Source organism: Apostichopus japonicus, chromosome 21 (genome assembly GCF_037975245.1).
Source record: "Apostichopus japonicus isolate 1M-3 chromosome 21, ASM3797524v1, whole genome shotgun sequence".
NCBI classification, from domain to species: Eukaryota; Metazoa; Echinodermata; class Holothuroidea; order Aspidochirotida; family Stichopodidae; genus Apostichopus; species Apostichopus japonicus.
This window is the reverse complement of record NC_092581.1, coordinates 19,712,086-19,724,601: the sequence shown is the minus strand read 5'-3', so window position 1 is coordinate 19,724,601 and position 12,516 is coordinate 19,712,086. Positions and strand designations below refer to the sequence as shown.

The 12,516-nt window shown below is 36.0% G+C and overlaps 1 protein-coding gene across 6 annotated transcripts in view; it reads right to left on the bottom strand.

The window, feature by feature from the left end:
- Nucleotides 1-12,516, bottom strand: part of LOC139962519 (SAM and SH3 domain-containing protein 1-like) — a 106,236-nt gene that overhangs the window by 39,108 nt on the left and 54,612 nt on the right. For 4 of the 6 annotated variants that reach the window (XM_071962545.1, XM_071962546.1, XM_071962550.1 and 1 more), the window contains one exon: nucleotides 2,149-2,207. In XM_071962545.1, the coding sequence (XP_071818646.1) occupies nucleotides 2,149-2,207 (59 nt within the window). Of the gene's footprint in view, nucleotides 1-2,148; nucleotides 2,208-4,513; nucleotides 4,671-6,116; nucleotides 6,977-12,516 lie in introns of those variants that run through there. The other 2 variants (XM_071962547.1, XM_071962548.1) reach the window with 2 other exon arrangements.

Below are 12,516 nucleotides of genomic sequence, written 5' to 3'. Positions count from 1 at the left end.
AAGTATTTGTGTACTTATGGTTAATTAATAAGCAAACTTCATTAAGAGAATCTCTAAAATTAAATACCATAATGGGATTAGTTGTCTAATCTGTTTGTGTGTGTGTGTGTCTGGCAGGGGGAGTAAATTATTCTTAACCTCTGCCCTTGTCAGAGTAGAATACAGCGTAACGTGACTAAACATTCAAATGAGCCTATTGCTGATCACGTCCCACATTAACCCCCCCCCCCCCCCACCTAACTAAAAAACAAAGACATTAACAAATTCCTGAGAAATTAACAAGTCATCTAAATTCTTTGAAAATAAATCAACAAATTGGTAGAAGTATTTTAAAGATTGACTTTATCTTTACAACTTTCGGTTTATAAATTTTTGTTTTCAAAGAATAAATAATGAAGAAGAAACAACATTTATTTATTTCCAAGATGTTGCCTCTAATCTAAGCAGCTTGTCCAATAACTTGACAGTCTGACTTTTAACGTTCTTGTTTTTAACATGACTTTTATTGATCATGCTATCCTATAGGGAAACCATACAGTATCTTTAGGCTATTCGCTATTAATTGTTTTATATTGGCAGTTGACCAACTATGCATGTGATAAACAAGAAAACACAAAACACCCAACGTGCTTCCATAGAGCCATTGTCGATTAACCGCATCATGCTATAAATACAAAAATCAGTGGTTTTTGTTTGACTTTAAGTAAACTACACAAAAATATATTTCAGGGGAGAGTGTCCTGGGAATTGTATTCATGACAAAACTATAAATATACGATTGCACTTTTGTGGTATTATTACCTTTCCGTGAACTTCTGCTGTTAGAAAGTGGAACAGGGAGCGAACAATAGCAGGGATAGACAGCACAGCACTACGGCGCACCTAGGAAGTCTTTACGACTTTTGAAACAGATAAATCTTTTAACATTTATCACCACTTCAGCCAATGAAAAGCTGTAATCTCTACAATAAATCGTAGAATGTCTAGTCAAGTCTACGGTTCATTAAAATGCCATACCACTTCATAAGACTCTTCTTTTTTTTGTGTGTTAAAACCTCAGTAAGCCTATATAGCTCAACTAAGGTAGTTAATTTTGTTGCTATTTGTGGTTTCCCAAGAGGGAAAACTATTGAGTCAATCTTTACAACCTTGCAAAATTGTGTGGGGGGGGGGGGGCCTCGAAAGGGGGATTACAAAGTCGGCAATGACTATAACACGGATGACAAAGTCGGTAACTGTTACTATTACCGTTAGATTTGTCTAACACGGCAGCATACAGAAAAGAAACGTTGTACTCAAAGCCGAAGCCGTAGTGAATTAATCAGGTCACACATGTAGAGTCCATGCAGTCCATAAGTTCTTCAATACTGCCCTCATTACCTTTCGGGAAACATTTCATACCGTAACTTTGGTTAGTTTCTCTACTTTGCAGAATCTGCCTAACGGTAGCTCTTTGTCATTTGCCTGCAACAGCTACTGTATATAGTGGTAAACGGACGTCTCCTCTTACAGCTCAGATGAATTAAAGGGTTTCTTCAAAGCGAAAGGGGAATGTACTTTGCGGATTTGAATATGCGAGAAAGAGAGTTTGCACTCATTGTCTGCCATGCTCCAAAGACGTAGAAACTGATTTCCGAGAGCCGTGGACGATGGCGAGTTAATATTTACAGATCCTAGCTTTATAACATTAATCATTGACAGAACGTCTGGTTTATTTCCTGAATAACTTTAATTATTATTACTTAATCAATTATATTTTAATATCATTGTACTCTTGTTACAAAAAGATCATACTGCCTGCTTTTTAAACCAGAATGCAAAAATGCACTGTGGTTTCGATGATGATGAGCAGTTTCCTTCATGAATCTGACGTTATGTATAGTAGTGAGGGTGCACATGTTTACAAAGGTTTCACGATTCAGCCTATGATGACCCCAAATGATCTTTGACCTCCACCAAAAACAATCGGCTTCTTTAACTCTATGTGGTACTTCTACACACTAAATATGAAGACTGCCCCATGATTCCCTTCTTGAGATATCGTGTTTACGAGGTTTTCACAATTTGACCACTGGTTAGTCTTTGTTGATGCATCCAGACACTCGCAAATTTATTTTACTTGGGTGAAATCCTGGAAACTTAACTTACCCTGTGTGTGCATCAATACTGTCGAACGATGACGAGCTACTCGAGAGAGCCTTGGAGACCTGAAAGTCAAAGAGAGAAAGCGAGATGAGCAAGATAAACAACGAACGCAAAACAACGACTGATGTATCAAAAGTATTGAAATCATGAGAACAACGAAACCAGATGAAACAAGAAAACTATATCGCTTGGCAAATAGGTAGAAAATGAAACGATAGTATATTTTACTCTGTTTTTGTTTTGTTTCTCAAGTGAACTTCATTGGATATAAACAAATCTTGTCTTTCTGTAAGTGTTCTTAACTGCGTTAAATTTGGCAAATTATGGCGGTACCACTCACAAGTTACAGGATGGACATGGCTCCAGAGAAACATTCGGTTAATTAAAAAAAAAAAAAAAACCATCAGAAATGATAAAATTAATATGACTTTAAACTAAAGTGGTTTTTAAATGAACAAACAGAAAGTTCACTACATAAAATCTGTGGGACACAAAAATTCTGTATATCAAAATGAACAGGTAATAGTTTTTCTGACAGGATAGGTCTTCTGACTTCCAAAGCCGCAAACTACCTATTCCTGGTTACTGACGGTGAAAACCCTTATATACCAGAACTACACATGAGTACACATGAGTGTTCATGAGTTCACATGAATACACATGAGTACACATGAGTACACATGAGTACACATGAACTAGACAGTTTGGGTGGTAGAATGAGAAGGAACAGTAAGTTGACCAGAGGTGACCCTTACCAGTGCCACAGTTCTAATGTAAAATTTCAACTCTTTACAAACTTCCATGTAGGTAATTAACCACCGTATAGCAAATAAAACTTTTTCAAGCAAAGTGTACTGTAAGTGTTCATAGTACTTAGTAAAATTGTGGCTCATCTGAACATTATCCATTGAGTAATTTAAAATGAATTTATAAATAGATCATTATTAATCATCAATCCGCAGCAGAATCCCTAAAACTTACAGGATTGGGGAATCACCAGTGATAATAACTTCCTGTCTCAAACTCTACATATGCACTACCCTATCTATGTAAAACTACAGTACATGGCTGCAAAAAGCATTTTAACACTGAAAGTGCTCTCAATTCTGGTCCAATGCCAACTTTCCTTGGACCTTCCCAATCTAGCACATCTGACAACCAACTACCAGGTTTCTCTATACGGAAACCTGTACCTGGAGGTAGTTGTTTGTATTGCAAGCAATTCCCATAGGTAAACTACAGTATTATATTAAATTTTAATAATTATTATAATTCTGAAACTTGAGCTTCCAGACAATAACAATTTTTCAACCATACATACAATTTATACAAAATGATCAAGCATGAATATGTGTATTCCCAAGGAAACAAAACCTTCAAATTCTTCCCAAGGAATTTAAAGAAACTTTGAAGTAATCTGTAATAAGACACCACTGCTTTTTATTATTACATAAACAGTTTGTCATGTGATTGAAAATTGAGAAAGTAATTATAAGTAAGTGGAGACAGGTAAACGAGGTAGGAGTGCGGTAAATTTCCTGAGACTATTTACATACAAAAAATAAAAAAAATAAAAGATATTTTGGCTAAAACTAGGATTGGAGAGATCTTGTTTATTTACTTTTTAATATCTTTGCATAAATCTAATTTGAAGTTGTACCCTGTCACTAAAAGAGGAACTGCATAACATATAAAAACAGCAAAATATACCTATAATATTCCAGCTTTCTACAAATATGAAACATTTTTGGTGTCGACAGAAACTTTAAAACTTTCAGTTTAGAGCAGTATTCGTTGGGGCGTAGTACCTTCTGCAAGATCGAAAACGATGCAATTTTCATTTTCATATTTTTCTTCTCGCATACAATTACCTATTATAATTTGGATGGATGATCTATGATACATGTGCAATTCACATAAATAGAGTCCGGGCAGTTAAATAACAACATGGCAATCATTAACTAATTGTGTACCAAAAATGTTAATGAAAGACTTTTAGATTATGTGGAAGAAAAATCCTACAAAGTTGTTTTATTGTGATCAACTACAATCTTATTCTTGATTAAGTTTTCGTTAGGTTAAGTAAAATTACCGAAAATATGATAAAAAAACCTAAACTTTTCACTATTAATTATTATGTTTTACCCATATGAACTTTAAGCAGCCACAAACTCAACATCAAGAATATCGAGGTGGAAAAAAAGTAGTTCAAATGCAAACATTTCTCTCCACAAAGCTGAAGAAAAAGATTCTGAGGCATATTAACTACAAGAATATGTAACTATATTCACTACCAATTCTCTGGATAGTTGAAAAAGTAAAAGCCTTGAAAAGAATCTATCTAAATAGCAATATTCATGAAAGTTACCTTTTTTCTCTGGTTTTTCGAATAGTTAACATTCCAGATCCATACTTTGTACATGTTGAGAATGCTCTCCGAGAGGAGAGATATCGTTATGAGAAAACTATAAACATACCCACATAGTTTATGAAGTTCCTTAAAACAAAATACTTGCAACCTCACGTGAAAGTAGTGAAAGTGATATAGAAACCGCTGAGGTAACTACCCAAACATGTAACCGTAAGCTGGTTTCCAAGTTTAGAATGGGATCTACATTAAGGATGCGGTTTAAATTGCTTCCTGAAACCCTCGCGATTGTCCGGTTGCAGCAGATCTAATGCTTCCTAATAGTCCAGATATAGCACACATTACCATGATTCAACTACTAAGTTTGTCTCAGATAATACCAGAGGGAAATTTTTGTTGTTGTCAACAGGTGAACATAGGAACCAGTTTTTAATTTAACATGACAAATTACAAGTTAAGCTAACAGCTGGTAATGTCCCTCGGTGTTTAGACACCGAGTGCTTCATACGGTACAGGTACAGGTGACGTGAAGGGAAATAATACTGTGATAAAGAAGACAAGCTATTCTCTGAAGAAAACCAACTCTGGTGTCAAAAATAGAAACATGAGGGAAATGTAAAGCATTTCATCTGTTTTGAGAGGGAAGGAGAAGAACAGGAGAGGTTAGGAGAAGAGAAGGGGTAGCTAAGAGGATGGAAAATGAATGGGGGAGGGGAGGAGAGGATAGGGAAAGAGGGGAGGAAAAGGTAAAAGAAGGGGGAAAGAGAATAAGAGAGATGGGGCCCAGAAATACTCAGGAAATATGCCTTGTTGATGACTAAATATTTACAAAAGTCAAATAAAGACCATACTTTTATCCTCTTTGTAGGTAATGGAATATTTCTACATAACTAACATTTGATGTATTATATCAACTTATTCCCAAATTTATTTGATACCGGAGGATACAGTATATATACTGTACTTTCATATGCTGTATAGAGTAATAAGCTTTAAATGTACGCAGCTTGCATAAAGATCATCTTCTTCAAAAATAACTTTTAAAAACATTCTGAACTAAACCTGAAAAACTGTTAATTCCATTTCATTTAGTTATGTTTGAGCCTTTTATAATGAGCACTAGCTTTACTATTGCAAGTGGTGGGTAGCTACAATTGAGAGGTCATGCTAAGATTTAAAGTGATAGCCTTTATTCAAAATGAAACACCTCGCTACAAAAGTGGTAAACATTTCAAGCAGTGAGTAGGTTCTATTCTGACTGGTAGCTAATATTCCCAGTGGTAGCTACCACTCTGTGCAGTAAAGCCACATTTCCCAGTAGCACTAGTAGCTACTATACTCCCAGTGTTAAGTTACTATTTATTATAGCTACAAATACTAACTGATAAAATCCTATTCCCAATGGAAGCTCCAGACAAACCCTAGAACTATTCCAAGCAGCTACACTACAGCTACACATTTTCCAGCAGTATTTTGTAGCTGTACACTCTAGCAGTGGCAACCTCCGTTTGTATTGAACTGACTGAGAGGCCCCAATGTAATAAACCAATAAACTTTACACCTTCCAAAGCTCATCCCAAATATTTAAAAGAGACTAGATTACCCTTAATTTGCTCTTAAATTTCACTGGCAAGGAAATCCTTCTCGATGAATTGGTGTCGTCCTCATCTTCTCCCCGGTTACGAGAGGCGGAGAGGTAGGTATCCACCAGACTGAATCTCTTCATTTTCATCAATCGTGACGGGGCGTTTAATTGGCTAGATTCTCTGCAGTGTTTCGCTTATTTGAAAACCCACCTCGAGGTGAGAAAGCTGCCGCTGTCAAAGATGATGCTACTGAGTGGTGTACGATGATATATAATGATCCATTATGAGGCACGGAAGGTCTACTTTAATGTGTTCTACCCTTGGTACCACTAGCTGTAGAGGCATCATTGGTGTACAAACACTTTACTAAAGTAGTCCACACATAGGAGGAACATTTATTTCTCAGCTGTCGAGACTTTGAATTTATCCAAAAGTGGGGATGTAAAACTTTTGTAACAGTCTGCGAAGTTCCGAAGGGTCAAAAGGTCAGATACAGCTGTCCAGAGAAGACAGCAGAAAAGTCACAATATTGGTTTACAACCTGAATGTCAAAAACCTTGTTGATACAATGAGTAGATTCTTCACAGTTCTCATGCACTACTCTGCAGTAAGTGAGATATTTCCAAGATGACACCTTTCCAATCAACGGCAATTCATTTGATAAAAACAGAAAGGCATTTAAGACTAAATCACTTTGCCCATATTATTAAAAAATCATTCCTCTGTTTAAAAGTCAGTGCACAATTTTTGTTACTACTGTATGCTGAATGTGAAATATTATCAGCAAGACTGTCTATTGAATCACAGAAAGTAAAAATATTGCAAAACACAATATCTACAGCAAATGGTTTCAAAAACACTCCATCCAAAGTTTTCCAAGAGACAAACCTCTACCAGAGACGACCATCTTTTGAAATAAAGTCTGGAATGTCCTTAAAAGCTAACATATATGCCTCTTAGTTCTTCCCCGTTGATCTCGTTCTTTATCACAGCAATTTCACTCAAAGACAAGTAGGCTTTTGCAGCATTTCTCAGAAAAAAACAACACACAAACAGTGACCCGATCCACAGATGAACAGTTCTCAAAACAATTTGGTCTCCCCTCCAAGAAAAGTTCTTCAATCAGGCATGACAGAACTGGCCATCAAATCCGATAACACCGACCTCTGAAAGAACACTTTCATACTGTGGTAGTGTCTACATAATATACTTTCATTATCTTTCAGAAATCTGTCCCATTTGAAAGGTTCTCAGAATCGGAAGTAAAAGGAAGCTAGGACATCGACCAGAATAAGAAACCATTTCTCCCTAAATCATTGAAGACATTCTTCATTCATACTGAGTCAAAAAAGTACCAAAGTCACTTCTTGTTTCTTTCTCCTCTTTTCAACATTTCCTGTAAAATGCACTTTCACTTTTCCAAGAGATTCCCCCTTACCATCAGAGTTTAAATTTGTTTTCAATACTTCCTGATATGGAAACACCTCACAGGAAGTTCATGACATGACATGACATCATAGCAACAAATCCTGATTCCTGACATACACTATCTAGCATTTTGAAACTCAACTTTAATACAATTTATATTTTCTGTAGCTTTGACCAGCTTTCAGCTGTATATATAGCAATCAAATCAAGATCAAGTTGGACTTGATCTTGGTACAAATTTCATGTTTCAAAATCTGAATTAAGGAACCATGCTCTCCAAAATTTTTGTTGGGATACAAAGGTACAGTCACAACCCGAGAGACAATTTTTCTTGCAAAATATTGAAATATTGAAGCAAGCTATCACACGAAAAAGAAATCGACACTTCGTTAGAAAGAATATTATAAAACTATAAAAAGATGTTGGAAGTCTAGAACTCCTGGTAGGAAACTTCTAGGTATAATAATCCAAGGTATCCGGGCGAATTTCGGCGAAAATTTTTCCCAATCCGAAAACACTATGAGACACTTTGGTGGTAGAAAAATGAAGGATGTCACTAGGGTCAGTGAGGGTGTACAGTGTTAAAAGATTACCAGGGCATACTAGACATGGTAGAATGCGGTGCTTAGGTTGTGGGGAGACAGGTAAGTGGGGAACGAAGTAAATTAAGGAATACAAACTGTCCAAATGAATATTTCCGCAAGATCTATGGGTTACTTGTCCAAATCGTCGATTACTGCAAAGTTGGAAGAGAAATATGCTAGATATACTAGTACTGAGCTTCAAATAGTTTTCTAACTAATTTAAATAAACCATCAAATTACATAATGTTTTAAGAAGTCTAAGTCTTCCTGCCTTCTCATAGGCTACGATATTAGCGAATCTTTCCAAGCAACGGTGCCGTCTAACAGGAGACCCATCCTGGACACGTATGAAAGCAATGACTCAAACCAGATTAGGATAGCGCATGAGTTGTAACATTTTTAATGAAATATAGTAATATCAGGAAGTACTAGTCACTTCCCGGTTTACGAACTGGCTGAAACTTAGTTCTGAATTAGGGTACTTATGTTTGCTTTTAACTAAACACTTTATTCACCAAAAAAAAAGAAGGAAACAAATGTTTTTAACTCCTCAGTATTCTTGCTGTCCTCAGCTTTTTGTTATTAAACTTACCGGCTCAATAAGCTGAATTGCTTATACCATCAGTAAGTATACTGGCACCAGTGATTATGAGAACAGGATCCTACAGTTATTTATAAATAACAATTTAAAATATGAGAACAATTGAAATCTACAGCTTGTACTCTAGAATGGATGAATTGATGGCATAATCAGATATGTTCTTGAACCCTAGCTAATTGAATTACCAGAAATAAAACAATGGATTGGGGGGTAAATGACTTCTAAGGTCGGACAAGGAAAGCTGGACTTTAACTGATCTACGAAAGCTCCTGTTTTTCGTGAGCTTATCATTCTGTGGTCAACAACCAAGTGAATCCAGGTTTGAAAGTTCACGAAGAAACGTGTAGCAGGGGCATAGCAAAGTATTTGCCAAGGGAGGGGCGAAGCTGTAGGCAAACCGTGTAGCGCCACCATGGGTTGGCGCAAAGCGTACAAGAAAATTTTGGCCGAGAATGCCTCCCAGACCGCTGGAAATGGAACTTCCCAGGCCTTGGAAGTTGCATCTAAGCATTTTCTATTTGAAATTACTAACGATATCATAATAAAAATAAATAAATAAAGACACAAATAAAATACAAAAAATATGCTCAAGGGGGGCCCCCCCTTGGCTAAGCGCCTGACGTGTAGGTTTACTTCTGCATGATAAGTTCTGAAGATCAGAGAGAAAAGTTGAAGCTAGGGAAGTGGGAACGGGATGCGGTGCTAATAGGTTACCAAGTCAGTGGGTTAGGTAGACAAGAGTGCACTTGTAGACTGGAGACAGGTAAGGGAGGAGGGAAGTAAATGAATTATCAACAAATTAAGAATTGACCAAAGGAAGAAATAATTGGACTAAAATTACCATAAATATGCAATAGAAACCACTTCATGAAGGATGAGGGCAGTCTCTATTATTACACAGGGACAAGGAAAAAACCAAGTGGTGGCGCCATTCCATTTTAGATCTGTGTTTTAGATTTACAAATTAATATTAGGTGATTGTGTCTTAATATGTTATGGGTACAAAGGTATTTATATAGATAAAGATGTAACAGGTTGGTTAATTTTGTACCACTTTTTATGTCCCGATGAGAGGATATTAACAGACTACATGCACATGAAATATTATAAAACTAGATGCAGAAAAAGCCGGTCAATATTCTCTTCAAAGCTTTAGTGTAACCAAGGCAACAAAACAATTTGAAAATTTCATCCTGGGTCACAATTTAAAATCAGTACTTTTATTTATGATGTGACATCAAAGATGTGAACTTCATAGATGTTGACAATATATGATATCACAATGCTTCTTGACAATGAGTCATGTTAGTACTGCAGTACATATCATTTTAAAGGCTATGCATTGAGTCAATGTAACCTAACCCTACAAATGGGAATTATTAATTTTTTAAAGTCTGATGTGACATCATGCTATATCAATTCCAATGTTATTCATACCTGCAGTTATTATATAAACAGGAGCATATGGAATTGAAATCAGTACTTGTCTTTCAATTAAGTAAGGTGACCATATTTTTTCCAAGAAATCCAGGGTCATAATATTGATATTGACATCCCCCCCCCTTTGCCACTTCCCTCCATGATGACACAATTTGGTTAGGACGTATTATTATTATTATGGTTCCTTATATAGCGCAAATACTATAAAATATATATATTCATATGCGCTTTACATGATGAAGAATAAAACAATAATAAAAAAGAAAATAATAAGAATAAGTAATTTTAAAAGTGAGGGGTGGCATTTTGAGGTCTCTCGGAATGTTTTGGTGAATAGTTAAGTTTTCCAGCATATGCCCAATTTTAAAGCATCATCCAGAAATAAGTTTTTTTTTTTTTCGTGGGAGATGATAAAAAACCAGTGCCGGAAAAGATGAAGGTAATTGAAAATGTCCTTATGCATCACTTAGTGCAACATGATGCTTTTCATGTAAATTTCAGGCTATGAATCTAATCTTTAATCTGGGTTGCCTGATCTATCAGCCACGAATGAACTTTACGTTTGTGGTTGTCAACAACGTACAATCACCGATTAATTCTAGCTTCAAGCTGTCTCTACTGAACAGGAGGCTAAAAGAGATGAAACTGACATTATTCTGCGCCTTTTCTTCCACACATACGAAGATATTTCCTAGACAATACATAAAATCCTGGGATATTTTGGGGGGGGGGGGCACTTTTGATCCAGCTACCGTTCCCAGAAATCAGGGACATCTGGTCACCTTTCATTTTAATGTGTTAGCAAGAAATATCAACACTAAATCATCAGTTTATACTACTACAAACTGGGACAAGGCAAAAATATCGTTAAAAAGACGTTGTTCGTGGATTTGATTGCGACATCAGAGACCTCAAAACCTCCTGTGTCAAAGGTCAGGTACTAAACGACTCCTTGGTGGAACATAACATTCCTATAAGATATAAATTAATATTGCTGTCTCAATTAACTTACAACAGAAGCTGTTTTGGTGCCTTGCAATAGCAAAGGATACCAGAGTCTTGGAGTTGTGGCTGTAATAGCACTGTCGCTATTTTGCAAGAGTGCTGGAGTAGTGTGGAGATAGGTAAATGTAGAGTTGTGTAAGCAGCTACCTTGGTAAATATGTAAGGAAAACTCATTCAATATTTGATGCTTTTACTTCATTATTACTAAACAGAATGGAACATATCCACAAACTTGTAGATGAACATTACCTAATCAACGGTTATTGGTTATTGTGTTATGGTTATTGTGTTATTTACGGTTATTGTGACCATTTAATAATCCATGAAAACAGGTTCTGTTAGTTACAAAATAAAAAAAATAAGTTAACTTTTAAAAAATCAGAAATGCAATGTACAACTTATTTACGCCATATGCATTTGTAGAGTAATTATTCATAAATTTTCCAAATTTATACTCGCCCGAGTGAGGTTTGAAATACCAAGGTCACCTTCCAGGGGAAGGCGAAAGATTTAACGGAGATTATAAAGACTCCTCAGCCGAGATTAAACGCTTGTATCATTTGCAAAGGAAGAAAAGTTGCTAGGATTTCTCAAAGGGATTACAGACGACTCAGACTCCATCTGCCCACAGTGCAGTATTTGACTTCATAATTATCTCGAGACATCTCTCACTTTCAAGTGCCATACTTTGGAAATCTCTTCAAAAGACTCCCATATTGAGTTCGGAAGAGATGAATTTACATACAAATGAAATGTTCTGCAAAAAAGTACAGCTTTTTCGTGACATAAAATGGTGGAAAAGTGGGAAATGTCAAAAACGGAAACGTTTCCCAAAAGTACTTCTAGGTCGAGTCTTTTCCAGTAAGACAACAAACACTTTAAAACAGGATGGTACAAATTTATGTGAAAGCTATCAAACTGTCGATGAATAAATGATACTGTATTTTACACTAAAATTCACTATTCTTCAAGCACAGCCGCCATTACATATAACTAAAACCAATGAAAGGAAAATGTTTCTCTCCTGTTTAATTCCTGGAGGATTTAGTCAAGCTTAAGTTTGGTAACACTGCCCAATAACAAGGCAAAAGATTCTTTACATGCGTTACTAAACCTGGCGGACAAGGATTGGCGTTTTTGTAACACTCCAGGACATTTTTCTGTTATCAAACAAAATCTTTAACTCAGCTGCTTGAAGTAGGTTGATTTCAAATCGACGAAACTCACAAAGCTACTTTCAATCTTACGAAATATCAACCCATTTCTCCCCCAATTTTTTCCTGTTTTCAATTTCATGATTGTGCATTTTACTTGATAATACTTAGGCGCTGAAAGTATTTAAGTCCTGTATTTCTCTTG